Below are 16,127 nucleotides of genomic sequence, written 5' to 3'. Positions count from 1 at the left end.
TTTGTTTGCAGCAAAGTTGACTTCCAGAAATTGGCTGTAGGTAGTTACCTGTGTTTGTTTTAAGTAATGCCCTGTGATTGGTAGGTTTCTCTAATACTGTATTTGAGCTTTGAGTTGTTTTCTGGTTTGGGTCATGGTTTTTCTTTCATTTTGATGTACTGGCAAGAAGAGAAACTGCTAAAGAGGGATAGATTGACAGATTGACTTTTTCTTTTTTTTTTCCCCTCCAAATTTTCTCTTGTAATATCTTAAATATCTATTTAAGATAGAAAATGGATATAACCATCAGATTTCTTAGCATTGATTGCATAAACTGATGTGAAGTCTGGATTTGCCTGCAAGTGACAGTCCTGTAGCTACTTTGCTACTGATGAGAATGAGTTTAACTTTTGGACATTCTCACAAGATTGCTGCATGAAGTTCTTTATAGATTAGTGAAGGCACTTGATAACAGTTGCTCAAGGATAATGGTCCCAAATGAGCTTTACTAAGAGAGACCAACTCCCTCCATTTATCTTTATGGAGTGTGAACATGATTCAGTGTCGTGGTTTGACACTGGCCCAACGCCAGGCACCCACGAGAGCCGCTCTCTCGCCCTCCCCTGCCACAGCTGGGCAGAGGAGGGAAAAGGAAAAAAAATTAACGAAGGCTCCATGAGTGAGATAAGGACTGGGAGAAACACTTCAAGGGGGGAAACAAGCTCAACTTCAGTTGTGAAGTGAATTTATTACTAACCAGAATCAGAGGGGGATAATGAGAAGTAAAATAAGCCCTTAGAACACATTCCCCCCCCAGCCCCTCCCCCCTTCCCACGGACAGGGCAGGGGGGTTTGGTCTGTTCATCACCGAGATTTCCTTCTGCTGCTCCAGGAGAGGAGTCTTCCCCTGTGAGGCCGTGGGGTCCCTCCCACCGGAGACAGTTCTCCTGAACTTCCCTGGCGTGGGCCCGCTCTCAGGAGCAGCAGCCGCACCGCCCCTGCTGCAGCGTGAGCCCCTCCCATGGGCACACAGCCCTCCCAAAACTGCTGCAATGTGGGTTTCTCTTTCCACGGGGTGCAGCCCTCCAAGGACAGGCTGCTCCAGCCTGGAAGCAGGCCCCTCTCTCTCCACCAGGTCTCCCACTGGATCACAGCCTCCTCCAGGCATCCACCCTCTCCAGCACAGGCACCTCCCCCACGGGCTGCGGGTGGATCTCTGCATCCCCCGTGGATCCCCATGGGCTGCAGGGGCCCAGCTGCTTCACCATGGTCCTCACCACGGCCTGCAGAGGCATCTCAGCTCTGGAACGTGGAGCACCTCCTCCCCCTCCTTCTCCCTGACCTTGGTGTCGCCATGTTGTTTTCCCTCACATGTTCTCACCTCCTCCTCTTCTCTGACTAGAATCCAAAATCTTGTGACTTTGTTTTGATTTTCTTCTTAAATATGTCATCACAGAGGCGTTACCGACCTCTCTCATTGGCCCAGTTTTGGACAGCAGCATGTCCATCTTCAGAGCCATCAGCCATTGGCTCTGCTGGACATGGTGGGAAGCTTCCAGCAGCTTCCTCACAGGAGCCGTCTTTGTGGCTCCCCTGCTACCTAAAACCAGGCCGTGCCAAACCAATACATTCAGTTAAAACAGAAAGTAAATGTTTGTGATGGCTAGTTCTCATTATATGGATGTTATACTTTCATGCTGTATTATGACTCATTTATATATATATTGGCTATATTTTTTATCCATTTATGTCAAATATAATAGCATGCATAAATGGCAAATAAATTCAAAGTCTTGAGTAAATTGAAAGATCTTTTCCCTTTGAAGTAGTTTAACATGAATGTTTTTAAAAACTGTTTTTGTCTTCAGTATAAAAAAATACTTTGCAACTTCAAAATTAACAGAACTTGCATAATAAATTATACTAAAGGAAAAATATTTTGGCTTTCTCATTTAGTAGGATAGAATCTTTGCAGGCTTTGGATATTTTCATCTCATTTTTCTTTACGTAGCTCAAATATGATGGAGCGTTTTGGTATCTATAGACATTATACTTATTAAACTATATATTTTTACTTAATAGAGATGAAATCCTTTGTTATCTAGTGATATGAGAAGCTGAGATGTTCTTTACAGGAACCTTGCAGCAAACCTCCTACTCTTGATCTGATAAAAGCCATAGTAACTCTTGGCTGACAGAAGAAGTGCTTGGAGGGCATACAAAAACCTATCTGAAAAATGCTACTCATCTACTTTTCTGTGTACTTAAATATTTGTTACTTGATAAATTTTCAGTTGTTTCTTAGTAGCTCATCTGTTTGGTACATTTTTCATGAATGCTCATAGCAAATATGAATAGACGTGAATGAAAGTGCAGTGTTGAAACAGCAAATGTCTTGAGCTCTGAAGATCCCAGCACTATTATCAGTTAGGTTGCAGAAGTTTTCTATAAGTTAATTACTTAATTTTTTTTGCTTTCTTTTCAGGATACAATCTCCCAGAAGTCAGTAGATATCCATGATTCCATTCAGCCTCGATCTTCAGATGGACGCCCGTATCAACCCAGCACAGGGGCCACAGTAGCTGAAGAAATGAGTAAAGCCAGGCCAGCAGCAAGTGCGTGCTCTGCAGTGATTTGGCATTTGATATCTCTTAAGAGTAGTATTTAGTAGATGTTTGATATATTAGTTATAGCCCCAGCTATGACTTCAGAAACATGATGTGAAAAGATCACATTTTTAAACTTTTTGTCTTCATGCAGTATGACAGAATTCTCTTGGGCTCCTGTGGGTCCACATTTTTGGGTTGTGTTTTAAAAATCAAAGATTTCAACTGCAAGCTTCTAGGCTTTTTACCCAAAGCAAAATATTAAAAATAGTAGTCTCCTTACAGTGCTGTGTATTTTTTTTTCCTTAGGAGCAGAGATTTTTCAGTGCAAAATGCAACAGAAGCAGTAGCTGAAAAAGAATTCTGTCTGTGATTTGAAGAGAGTATATCAAACCCTTATTTAAGAGCCTTGTGCAGTTATGTGTTGGTGCTTAAAATGGTCATGTGGTGACATCAGCACTTGCCACAGCTGCAGACAAGCAATGAGGCCAGTGCTGTGCTAAGCCTCCTGCCTGGGAACAGCCTCAGCCTCTGCCTCTTGCTATTGCACTGAAGGTCCAAGTCACTCATTTTGGTGATTTCTAGGTAACATTGAACCAGGTTGATCCAATGTATCACAGACAACTTCCGGAAACAGTTTTTTACGATGTTCCAGTTGGTAACATGGTGATCTGTCCTGGTGTTAGTAATTCAGACAGGTGGATTCCAGCTTTGGTTTACACATGTGCTTGAAGTTAAACTGTTCTTCAACTTGCCCTCAAAATAGCTCAGAAAAGTTCTTTAGTTAACAAGTAATTTTCTTTCCTTTAAAGAATTTCCAGAACAGAAGTTATTTGCTGCTCTTTTGATCAAGTGTGTTGTACAGCTGGAACTCATTCAGACGATCGACAACATTGTGTTCTTCCCAGCAACTAGCAAAAAAGAGGATGCAGAGAATCTAGCAGCAGCACAAGTAAGTGGAACTGATAGATATCTCTCTTTTTAACACCTTTTCTTCCAAAGGTTTTAAGATAAAGTTTCTTAAACTCCCATAACATCTGCTAATTTACAATTTTTACATAGGTTTGAGAATTTCCATTGGACTGTTGAGATCTTTTACAACTTCCATTAAATTGCATTTGCTGTGCCAGGGCAGCACTGTGGAGATTAAAACATGTATTGCTCAAAGGGATTTATGTAACTGGGATATGGATATAACCTTTACTACAGTGTTAAGTTTAAGTACAAGTACAGATGTAAACAGGTTAGGATGGAGTTATCACAGGAGCTTGCTGAAGACAGTTGTGAATTTTTACTTCAAATATTTTTTTTTTCTTTTCCTTTTTTTTTTAATAGAGAGATGCAGTAGACTTTGATGTCCATGTGGATACACAGGATCAAGGGATGTATCGTTTTCTAACATCACAGCAGCTTTTCAAACTTCTCGATTGTCTGCTGGAATCTCACAGATTTGCTAAAGCATTTAATTCAAACAATGAACAAAGAACTGCTCTCTGGAAAGCAGGTGAGTCAGTCCCCTTGGAGAAATACTTTTGTGACGGTGTGAATTGACCCAAAAATAGGTCAAAAGTATTTTGATGCTGAATGTAAAAGTTGAAGCTTTAGCTTTATAACTGCAGGATTCCTAAAGGGAGGGGATGTCATCTGTGCAGTTGCAAATATGTCTGGTTTCCTAAAATTTAAGGTTTCACTGAGGTACAGCTGCCAAGCTGATTCTTGGCTGTAGGTGTGAGTCCCATGCTTGAAAGCTGCAGGCACAAACACAGGTTTCACAGCTACCTGGAAGCTGAGATTAAAAATGGGTGCCAAACACAATCATGGAACATATAAATAGATTAATTTTTAGCAATGCTCTGTACTAAATGTTACGAGAAATTAATTACTGAGGTGGTTCTTCTGTCTGTGTGCAGAAGATGCTTAGAAAGAGAAGTGGGGGACTGTAAGAAAGAATGTCAGTTGAAAGAAAAATCTGAATGGAAACTTGGAATTCCTGTAGGTTTCAAAGGCAAATCAAAGCCCAACCTGCTGAAGCAGGAGACGAGCAGCCTGGCCTGCGGGCTGCGCATCCTGTTCCGCATGTACATGGACGAGAGCCGCACCAACGCCTGGGAGGAGGTCCAGCAAAGGCTGCTGAAGTAAGGTCCATGGAGCTGAACCTGTTCATGTTATTTCTGATGTTAAAGAAGGAGGTTTTTATTTGGAAGGATATACCTTCTCTGTTTGCAGTGAACTTCTAGAGCTAATGTGTGTGATGGCGGTCGCAGCTAATATTAAGAGTTTTATGTTCTGTGGGGAGTGCTCTGCCTCCAGCTACTGATGCTGTCTCTCCTTTTTGTTCTCATTACATGTTTTGCAGAGAGAACAAAGGTTTTGTCACCTTTTTTTGTATCATCTGGGTAGGTGGAGGCTTGTTACAGCTCCTCTTTAAAAAGGAAAGCAACTATCACCTAATCCCTGTTTTTTCTTTCACTAGCCTCAGTGAAACTGCAGTGGAGCTGGCACTGTTTGTTCTCATCTGCAGAAATGGACACTGGGCTTGAGCAGCCTTGTGAGGATACAGAGGCTTTTGGCTCTGTGGTTATTCATCTGAATGGTTTTTGTTTACAAAGTTTTTCAAGCAACTCTTGGAATAAGAGAGGGCTTAAAACCACAACAGCAACACTTAAGGCTGGGGCTTTAAGGTTCACAGACCAGGAAGCAGAGCTGAAAACTGCCTGGTTCCATCAACATGAGATGTTCCTAAAGTGCACATAGCATTTTGTCACATACTTCTCACAGAGCACTCGATACATTTCAAATACATGCACAAACAGCATAATCACATTTTTTCAGCTTATTTATTACTGAAGTCCTGGGACTTTGGGTTTAACAAAGTCACTGCTTTCTGTCATTAATCTTAGAGCAGCTTTCATAAAACAATGCTGTTCTACACTAGGGCTCTAGACTGCCAGAGGTTGCAAAGCCAAAGCTCCCTCTCTTCAGAAGAGCTCAGAAATAAATGTGAGTTGCTATTTTTTTGTGTCATTTGTCTCCAGTGTCTGCAGCGAGGCTCTGAGCTACTTCCTCACTCTTACATCAGAAAGTCATCGGGAAGCCTGGACTAACCTTTTACTCTTATTTTTGACTAAAGTCCTGAAGATAAGTGATGAGAGGGTAAGTAACTATTTGGAAGGATGTTTCAGATGACATGTACAGGTAAGAAGGAGTTCCAGACTGGTTTGTCACACACAGTTACAGACTCGACTTTAAAAGCTCCTGCTGCTCTGTAGACGCTCCTTGTGTTGAGGGAACGTACGTTCAAACTGCACTTGACAGCTACTGACACTAATAATTCAGTGTGAAGGTGCAGTGAGTGATAAAATAAAACGTGTCAGAGAAGTTTAAAGATGCTGGAATCCTTTAGAAGTGTGTGTTGTTTTCACTCCTCTCCTGCTGAGGAAGGGAATTAGTGATGATATTTTATTCAAAGAATTAACTCTTGTTTCTGCCTCCAGTGCTGCGGGTACGTGTACACCTTGACCTTCTCCAAAGCAATTCTGCAGTAAATAAATCCCTGTTTAGATCTCCCTCTGTTTCTAAGAAAACTTGGCTGAAATAATTAAGTGAAAAAGGCCAACTGCAAGAAAAAACTCATAATAGAAAAATATTTCCTCTTGGGGAATAAGCATTAGTAAAGAGCTTTGTGTAGCTGGTGAGCATCTGTCAGAGTATATCACAGCTGTCTTAGCCTTATTCTAGCACTGCTAACTTCAGTTGTAAAGATGCTTCTGCTTGTTACTTTGTGGGTTTCTCACCCTCATTTGGTAGAGCATTTAATATTCATATTTTGCAGTGTGCTTTCTGAGGTGTACCGATGTGTAATAGAGTAATTTCTTGTTTGTTTTCTCCTCAGTTCAAGGCCCATGCCTCGTTCTACTATCCTTTGTTGTGTGAAATCATGCAGTTTGACCTTATCCCTGAGCTTCGAGCTGTTTTGCGAAGGTTTTTCCTGCGGATTGGTGTGGTTTTCCAAATATCCCAACCACCAGAACAAGAGTCTGGAATAAGCAAGCATTAGCAGATAGTGACGCTGTGTTTCAAGGTTTATATTCCTCAGCTAAATAAAAGGACCAGGTAGCTGGGCCATTCTGTCTGGATATCCATATAAATGATTTCTTTCTCTGGCCACGTGTATCCAAGGGTTAACGGTACAGACGCTTACACTGTAATTAAGGCTTGCAACACTCCAGTCCCTCTTTCCTGGCGGATTCTCTCTCGTCGGTATCTCTTGCCTGGCTCGTGCTGAGCACAGAGCCAGTTTTTAGCACAGTCCCCTTGTCAGCACGGGCTGCAGTGTCCTTTACTGTCCTAGACAGCAGTATAGCAACAGATGTTTATGGCGGGTGTGAAAGTAAAATGTACCCAAAGAAACATATATATGTAAAGGTTTGAGCTTCTGCGAGAAGTACAACTCAGGAGAGCTGTATTTTGAAGGATAAAATGTTTATAGTGAAAAGAAAATGGAGATTATTGTTCATGGAAAAAAATATTTAGCAACTATGTCTGATATTCTAAGTTTTTTGCACACTCAGGCTGTCTGAGACATTGGTAATCATCCTTCTGTGAAAATGTACAGAGATGCAGGTCTGTAATATAAACTCTTTAACACTATACAGTTCTTCCTGAATTATTTTATTTCTGTATTACTGATTTGTTGAAAGCCCATAACTCTTCCTTGTTTACCAAATGCACTAGAAGTTTGGGGTTCTTTTTTTGGGTTGTGATTTTTTTTTTCTTTTTTTTTTTTTTTTTTTTTTTTTTTTTTTTTTTTTTTTTTTGTTCGTTTCGTTTTGTTTCATTGTAGCCCAGAAGTTATTGTTGCTGACTTTTGTCAAGAACAGCGGTAGAAATATCACGACTGACATAACTACCTGTAATATACTTGTTTTAGGGCTTTTAAATATAACGAGCCATTGAAATGATGATCCTTCAAGGACTGGAACTTGAATCACTGCAAACAAGTCTAGGTTGTGTCTGCTGTCAGATGTTTTTTGTTTGATGTAGATTTCACTCTTATGTACAGAATTTAATGTTGGATATATTCAAGTAACAAATCTGGCATGGTTTGGGGATGGTTAAATTTATTGGAAATGTATTCATACTGTGAATTGTGCTCTGATGGTTAACAGACGAGATTGTCAAGCATTCTGTATTACAATGGATGTAGAAATTTTTTTCAGATGGACAAAATGTATATGGTACAGATATGTAAAGTTTTCTATGTAAAAAAATTCTGTACAACTTTCTGTACAATATTTGGTTCTCATCTGGCATATTCTAATCAGGTTATAGGTCAATAAAGTTTTTGAACTCTTTCATCAGTGCAATCAAAACCAGTCTAATCCACAGCTACTTGTTTTACAGTTTGCTTTGCCTCTCACGCTTTTGTTTCAAAGGAGCAAACCCCAGACCCCGGGAGCAGAAAGGTGGATGCCCTTTGGTTGACTGGGATGTGTCTTCTCACTTTTAGAGACAAATACAGAGGGAAAAAGAATGGTAAATTTAAAAAAAAGGTGGGCAGGGCTGGAGGAGAATAAAAGCACTGCATGAAGTGGGCAGATGAACCCTGTAGTGCTGCACAGATAGAAACTCAAGTACTGCACTTTGCTCTCTGGGGATTAAAATATAAACACCAAACATCTGATGGAGAAGGGGGGAAGGGAAGGGCTGAGATTGCAGTTCTGCTGACTTGGAGCACATCAGCAAGCTCAGCTGTGCCAATGTCTTCGATTTTGTAAGTAAAAGTGGAATTGGATTGTACTTCAGTGTGTTCCCACAAAGCTCCTGACTGGTACAGGAGAGCAGTGTGAAGACCAAGAAGGTGTGTGAAGGACACTGCTCTCTCTTACAGGGCAATGAATCTGCCATAGACATTCACAGCAGGCTCCAGAAATAAGCGTAAGCAGTTCAATGAAATAGCTATGGAAAAGCCAGAAAAGGGAATTAAAATGTTGTGACCTGTAATTCAGAGTTTGCTCACAGAGTTAATTGGGGTGGAGCAAAACCAAATAACAATTACCAGTGTCGGAAGGGGGAGAACTGAGGTTATTTGAATTAATTGTAGCCTTTCCTCTTGGGCTGTATTTTACTTCTTCAGTTTGTTGTGCTGTGTTTAAATCTTAAACTGCTGTGCTAGGCCAGATCTGAGGTCTTTCTTTGTTTGACAGTGATCAGTAATAATTTTTAGAGTATAATGTATTGCATCCCTATTCATTGTCATTCTCTTCCCCCATGACTTTAGCAAACTGTTCTGAGACCATTACCAGGGTGTTCCTGACACTGCTGCCCTGAGCACTCTTTAAACAGCCACTGTTCCTTGTGTCTGCTCACTTGCTTTCTAATCATCTGTGTTCAGGATAGAACAGTGAGTACAATGAATTATCTAAAAACTTGGGCAGTTGGGGTTGTGGGGCTCTTTTTGGTTTTAAACCTCACTGCTTCATTGTCTTACTGTGTACTCCCCTTTACTAATGACGTTTTTCTTTTATAGCCTGGCCTTCTCATGTCTTATTTATTGCTTATGTGGAAAAGGCCCAATAGCTGTTAAATTTTGATTCATTGGGAACTGAACTTCAGTGTCATCATAACTCTTTTCTGTGCATCTCTTTGATTCTTGCAATGGCAGAGCAGCACCAGGTGTACTCTGGGCATCTTACTCAACGTGCAGCTTTCTTAACATTCACATTTGTGATAATTATCAAGAATCGGGGGTCAGGGGCAGGGAGTAGGTTCTGTTTTAGTAATCTCAGTATCCATCAGGGCTGTGGACTGCAGATATATTTATTTTGCAGGTGAGGCTGTCATGATAAAAAGTTTTTAAAAGGCAGAAGGGCCCTGCCAAAAGCTGAACTTTGGAGACGCAGAGAAAGCTGAAGGAAACATCTGGAAAGGGAAGCCTCAGGGCCCAAGGGAGGGTGGCTGTCGGGAAGAGTGGAATTCGTGGTGCTAAGGGCTGCTGAGCAGTGAGGTTAAAGTCATTTCAGTGGTTGCTGGCCACAGCACAGAGGGGCTGTGCCTGGCCATGAGCTGGAGTAAAGGAATGCTGTTACAGTGGGGATGTTGCAACACGCGTATCAAACAACGAGGCCCGTGGAAAGAAATACCTATGGGCTGATTCTTGCTAGCTGTTTCAGAGATGTTTATTTCCCCAGCCGCATGGCCGGAGCTCTGCCCAGGAACTGTTCCAGTCACGGGACCCGAGGGTCCTTCTGCCCGCGCAGGGAACACAAACCAACCAATGGGAACGAGGCTGAGCAGGGACAGGGAAACCCCGTGTGTCCCCTCAGGGCCCCTCTCCCAGGGCTACATGGCAGGGGGAGGGCCCCAACATTTCACCAGTTTATTTTTAACAAAAAGAGATTTAAAACTTAACATTGAAAACAACTGGATAAACATGAGAGAACAGAATGCCAGCCTGTGGTGGTCTGTGGCATTTACAAAACTTACTGCAGTGAAATGAGGGTGGCTTTTTAGGGCAACACTTCATGCTTCTGCCAGGGGTAAAATGCTGACTAAAATTAAAGAAATAAAGAATAATTAAAATTCGGTAGGCAACTAGATGAGGAAGAAGAGAAATTCTGCCTCTAGCCTGGAGTTAGGGCAGTGAGCATGTTACAAAGTTCAACTTGTGAAGTAACTGGAGAGAGCCATCAGGGCAGGTGACAAAAGCATAAAAGACGTAAGGTGGGATTTGGTGTGAGAGGGTGGTAAGTGTATTACTATAAAGCATTTTCATCTCAGCTGCTTAAAATTATTTCCGCTGCCTCTGGTAAATCCAGACTGAAGCAGCCATGCAGGCTGCAGTACCTGCTCCAGCCCAGGCTGGGGATTACACCACTGCCCCTGCTTGAGTGGCCACCACTGTCACAGCCACGCTGATGAACATGAGCCTTCTCACTGCTGAGCCAGAAATTCAGGGCAAGAATTATCCTGATTTGGCAAATCCTCTCTGGATAGGAATGTGCTAAGCCCATGAAGAAGCTGAACACCACCCAGGTTTGAAGTGCATCTGTCAGCAAACATTGCCTGCCGTCATCATGGAACTCCTGTAGCCTTCAACCATGCTTACAAAAGCTTGAAGATGGCATTTTAGTAAAAATAAAAGACCTTTGTAAAAACTTCTTGTTTTCATCGGTAGTTTGTTGGGATCTTTTTTTTCCTCTGTTGATCATGTTTAGGCCTCTGGGTGGGAATTTCCTAACCAAGAGGAAAGCTGTGGCATTACCCTGCTTCACCTTGGTCATCTAGTTCACTGCACTCCTAAAATCTTGCTTCCATCTACATGTCCTTGGTAAAGCTCTGTACTCTTAATCAACAGATTTTCCATGTGTTTTTGTTTCTTTGCAGACAGCCTTAACAGTTTGTTCATGAGTAAATGAAAGCTGAAGCAAATAGTAAGAAAATTGAAGTCGGCTTTCACAGTTTTTGTAACAAAAATAATTTTAGTAACAAAATACTTTATTAACTCTTCAATCAGAAACATAAATATATGCAACAATATCTGTATTTTCATCACATGACAAGTTAGGGAATGTAAGACACATTGCTAATAGTAATTTTTTTCCCCATGAAAGTGTTAGCTGCACTTTTCATGCAGGATAGCATTTATCCTGTATGAAAAGTAAGTATCCTTCTTCAAGTTATTCACTCTTTGGATAAAAACCTAATGCCCTTCTGCTGTTGGGCTATGCTAATACCAGACAGTTTTGGACTTTGACTATAAAGCTAAAAAACATCTTTGATTTAATATCAAATTCACACACACACCACACTCTGTTTCTGAGGCTGAAACTTAAGTTGTATAAAAAGTGCAAAAGCGGCCAAGCTATTCCTCCATTTCCCACGTCACGGAATAGAGAACATCCCTGTGCTACATCTCCGTTCCACTGCAGTGTCTGATCCTTTATTATTGCTATTTTAAATTGCACACACAGCTCCACACTCTGTACATGGAGGAGAACTCTCCCTGCAGGATTCTGGCAGGTGCAGCGGTGCTGGGCGCTGCCTCCTCGGCCGCGGCGGTTCCTGGGCTGTGTCAGCCGTGTGCGGTGGAGAGGCCCTGCCAGCCCAGCGGGAGCGCGTTCTCCGGGGAGAGCTTTGCTGAGCCCGGCTGCTCCACCAGGAATCTCCGGAGCGTGGCCGACGTTCCCGGTCGCAGCCAGGGCTCTGTGGCCTCGGTGTCAGTGGAGCTGGAGCATCTGCCGGCGTGGGACTGAGGGCGCTTCAAAAGGTCGTCCACGTCCCCCAAGGAACTGTCATCACCTGAGAGAGGAGAGCAATGCTCCTGTGAGAGGGGACAGAAGCTCTTCCCATCACAGCACTGGCCAGGCTTGGCTGCAGTGAATGCATCAATTACACTTTTAAATGACATTTGTTTCTACTTAGCACACGGTTGCTGCTGTTCTGGGAACTGCGCCCCAACAGCTCCCCACCACCAGCTCAGCAAGGGATAAGGATACAGGCAAAGGTGGGTGGACTCAGCAGAGGGTTCTTGCTTTCCAAAAAGTTTCCATTTAGTCAAATCTGACCATGCATATATGCATTAAAATGCATGTAAAAATAAAGCCATTCAATTACAGGGGCCTGGCTGAACACTATAGACAGTCTCCTATTGAGGAAGAATTGTTTTAACTTGGTTTAACAGTGCAAATGCAGGTGAGCCTGTGCATCACAGCCCAGCTACAGCTCAAAACCTCAATGCAGTCTCATGCTGAAACTGGCTAAGTTGGGATCTTCCAGCTACAAAACAAACCCCAGCAAATAAAAACCAGAACTGCCTTGCCTTTGAACTTGGGGTCATTATCACTCTGTACCTCTACTATTACTTGTACATACACATGATACCTTAAACAAGTAGTTCTTAGTGTGGATTATCAAACAACATACATTTTTACTATAAATGAAGGGGTATAAAGGTGTAAGTTCCTCTGTGCTGTTCATTTCCAGGCTTTACAACATTTACTTTTTACATACTTAAACCAAAATTGTGCAATTCCCCTCTAGCTATAATGATTGAAAATTGCAATGTTTTCCTCTTAAAACTGAGTCACGTCAATGAGGAGGTTCTGGTTTCTTGGTATTTAGGGTGGGCAGAAAAATATTTAAAGACTCTGGATTAGGAAAAAAAAATCAACATTTTTGCAGAAACATTCTAATTCAAGCAAAACAGAATTGTATATTCTTTAGTGATAAAATAATTCACCTAAGCAATTGATAAATATCATGTAATTTAAGTATTTGGATGATTTTTACAGATTTCAGGGGTTTATTCTGGAAAATGATGACTTTTTAAAAATGAGAACTTAAACCAAAGGTTCTCTGACGATTCTCATTAAAAACTGAAAGTTGATGTTCTGACCATGGGTGTGAGAGCCCAAGGCCTGGAGGAGCAGCAGCCAGGTGTGCAGGGGTGAAGGGAAGAACAGGAAACGCACAGCCCCAAATACACTGGGAGCAAGGGCTCCGTTTTCCTCTTTGTGTGTTAGGTGGGATTGCAGGTTCTAAAACAAAATGCCAAATACTTTTTGTTCCGAAAGAACTTGGCACGAATCACTAGTTCTGTCACATAATACAGACAGTGATCTGATCATCCTCCAAGCCTTCCCAGTCTGGTTAAAACTTGTCTGTAACACTAGAAGTGAGAGCAGACCTCCCTCTCTCTAGGGCCTGTCATCTCCTGTGCTGGAAGCTGGCAGAGTGAACCTCTTTGTCTCCTCAATCCTGGGTCAGATGAACTCTCCTGGGCGTTGGAGCCCACAGTTTTTTGAAGACATAGGTTATAGTGGGGTTAACAGCCACAGCAGGAAAAGTCATACCTAAACAAAATTAATTTTCTCTTTGCTGCTTTAAGAGATTATATTTAGCAACAGTAAAAATAAGGTTGTTTAGAGATAAATAGTGAATGTCCAGGCCGGAGGGCTGCATTTCCCCACACTTAACTACTTCTGCCTTTAAAGCAAAGCCTTTAGATCTTGAAGATGGCAGAGGTAAGATCAACTCTTCTACCAGAGGTAAGATCACAGTGCACATCACTGGATCAGACTCACTTGGTGCTGCTTTTAGAAAGCACAGCAGATCAGCTGCACTGCACAACTTCATTGGGAATTTCAACACTTTGCACATGCCATAAAAAACTGTCCTTAATTGGGACACATATCAAGACTCTTGATAATTCAGTCTGCATGTGGAGGCTGGGTGTAAGGAGAACTTTTCCTTAGCGTGAAATCCTGGTTAGGAAATTGAATGGTATCTGGATTCCTGCAAAACACCAATGGCAGCACATCCTGTGTGCCCAAATCTCTGAGCATTCCCTCTTCTGTATATGAGCCTGCTCTTGTTTATGCCCTTAGGAACACACATACCTTGCCTGACAGAGAAGGCATCTCAGGCTTGCAGAGACTCCATCACCCAAATATTCACCAAGTCTACACTGATAGGAATTCATCTGGATGGTGAAAATGGAGAAAGCCTGGCTCCTTTTTTCTTATTTTCCAATTAAGAAAACAATACTAGGACGCCTTTAGGATTCCCACATCAGCCCCACAGGAGAAAGTGAACTGCTGCAGACAGAGCCTCCTTATTGAACCGGATCAGCTCTTAGAATTTATCAAAGCCTGTGAATTGCCATCTCTCATCATTTCAAGGGAAGATAACCAGGTTCCTTGGTTATATATTTGAGAGATTTGTTTTCTCTCAGCAGTGTCTTTGAGGGCAGAGGAGAAATTACAGTCCTGGCTGCTCGGAAAGCAAGAGGATGCCACCAGGGTTCTTTGAAAAAAACTTGGCTTCACTCATTTTTTCTGTAACATCCCTGAGCACAAGAACAGGAGGGCAGGCAGCAGTGCAGCCTGAACAACCACAGCTGAGCAAGAGGATCTCTTGCTCCCTTTCCAAGAGGCACAAATGCTAACCATGAGTGATGGATCCCCATGTGCTCCAGAGAACAAGCTACATACAGACATAAATGTAAATATAAATATAAATATATATATATGTGTGTGTGTGTGTGTGTATATATACACACAGATCAAAATTATATTTATCTAAAGGCTGAAACTCTAGCGACTGTGACAGAAGGAAAGCAAAATAAAAAGTGTAGTGCATATGATAGGTGGAATTCTAAAAGAGGTGAGATAAAACAAGGATACAGAAGTAAAAGTAGTTCATATAGCAAAAATATCTGGGTAGAGTAAAATTAGTAAAGAGTTTATTTAGATTATAGAAGAAAATAGTATGAGTAGGGTTTTTTTTTAGTGACTTAAAACCACAGTGAGATGGTTAAAACAAAAAAAACAAGGATGAAGTGCTTGTAAGAGTGCCCATAGCAACAGAATCAAAAATACTGCCAGCATCTGTACTCTCATTAAGTTTATAAAAAGGATACTGATACTGTAATTGCCTAGGCAGCATAGCAACTACCTCCAAATAAAGGGAGACTTCAGACTTGTATTCAGACTTGTATGAAAGAATCATTAGCACAAAGTGTATGAACTGGGTCACAATCCATGTGAGAAATTAGAGGCCATTAATGGTTGCCATGACTGGTACTTCACACACAACAGGGGTCTAGATCAGGCAGCCAGCATTTGGAGATGCTCCAAGACAGCTCCCAGCGCCTGATGTAAGAAACATGGAATGAATTCAAGTGTGTGTGCAGTGAAAGAGATACTCAAATACTCACATACTCAAATACTGAATGATCATTAATATTAACAAACCACTAGAAAATCAAATTAACTAGAAACTGAAGTACTTCATCATACACAATTCTCTGGCATATCTTCATGCTGGCTGGACCACAGACATCTGATTCCCAGGAATGCCAATAAGCTCACACAGGCACCTCATCATCATTCATCACTTGGGCGTTTCATTTCTTCCCACTGCCAGTTCAGCTGTGCAGCTGGATATCCCCATGCTGCTGCCCACAGTCACACACTGCAGTGGTGCAGGCAGGACAAGTATGAGTGGCTGATCAGACAGGAATATGAGAATCTTCTCCTACTCTCCTGCTCTAAACTTACTCTAAAGGAGCTGTGTTGAGGTGTGCTGGGGAAGCCTTTGTACCAGCTACAGAGCTCTATAAATAACGCCTGTGTTTGATCTGCTTGCTTGCTGTTCTGCTACATGAAGCCTATTACTATTTGCTCCTTTAATTATTGTAATTACTTGATGTTCACTACATCATCTCTGCTACAGGGAGCATACCTAAGGAAGGAGATTTCTGCTGGGGCTCAGTCAGTCTGTGCAATCGCTCCTCATTCTTGCCTTTCACCTGATCAATGTCAAGGCTGAAGTTTGAGTGCAAAGAGAAGCTGTCAGGCTGCAGCAACGGTGTCTGGCCTGGTGGAACTTCCTCCTGTAGGGAATCCAAAAATGCACAAATCCTTCAGTTAAACAGCATCCTTTTCAAAAGGGCAAATAGCTACACATGTACTCTCTCAGGAGCCATAACATGGAGTCACTGAGGAACCACAGGAAGTCTGACATTACTTCTGTCAGTTC

At 41.9% G+C, this 16,127-nt stretch overlaps 2 protein-coding genes across 10 annotated transcripts in view; one reads left to right on the top strand and one right to left on the bottom strand.

Annotated features, from left to right (window-relative positions):
• The window catches only part of ARFGEF1 (ADP ribosylation factor guanine nucleotide exchange factor 1), an 87,136-nt gene extending 79,194 nt beyond the window's left edge, over positions 1–7,942 (top strand). For both annotated transcript variants that reach the window (XM_039550110.1, XM_019289242.3), the window contains exons 34-39: positions 2,465–2,594; positions 3,398–3,537; positions 3,921–4,089; positions 4,582–4,720; positions 5,621–5,738; positions 6,478–7,942. In XM_039550110.1, the coding sequence (XP_039406044.1) occupies positions 2,465–2,594; positions 3,398–3,537; positions 3,921–4,089; positions 4,582–4,720; positions 5,621–5,738; positions 6,478–6,642 (861 nt within the window). In that variant the 3' untranslated portion in view covers positions 6,643–7,942. The remainder of the gene's footprint in view (positions 1–2,464; positions 2,595–3,397; positions 3,538–3,920; positions 4,090–4,581; positions 4,721–5,620; positions 5,739–6,477) is intronic.
• A 3,118-nt stretch (positions 7,943–11,060) lies between these two features.
• Positions 11,061–16,127, bottom strand: part of CSPP1 (centrosome and spindle pole associated protein 1) — a 61,936-nt gene continuing 56,869 nt past the window's right edge. For 5 of the 8 annotated variants that reach the window (XM_039548454.1, XM_039548457.1, XM_039548458.1 and 2 more), the window contains 2 exons: positions 15,831–15,981; positions 11,659–11,885 (listed from right to left, as the gene is read on the bottom strand). In XM_039548454.1, the coding sequence (XP_039404388.1) occupies positions 11,659–11,885; positions 15,831–15,981 (378 nt within the window). Of the gene's footprint in view, positions 11,886–15,830; positions 15,982–16,127 lie in introns of all 8 variants that reach the window. The other 3 variants (XM_039548455.1, XM_039548459.1, XM_039548461.1) reach the window with 1 other exon arrangement.

The sequence above is a fragment of the Corvus cornix genome, chromosome 2, assembly GCF_000738735.6.
Source record: "Corvus cornix cornix isolate S_Up_H32 chromosome 2, ASM73873v5, whole genome shotgun sequence".
In the NCBI taxonomy this organism is placed as follows: Eukaryota; Metazoa; Chordata; class Aves; order Passeriformes; family Corvidae; genus Corvus; species Corvus cornix.
The sequence above is the reverse complement of the archived record's forward strand: the minus strand, read 5'-3'. Positions and strand labels throughout refer to the sequence as shown.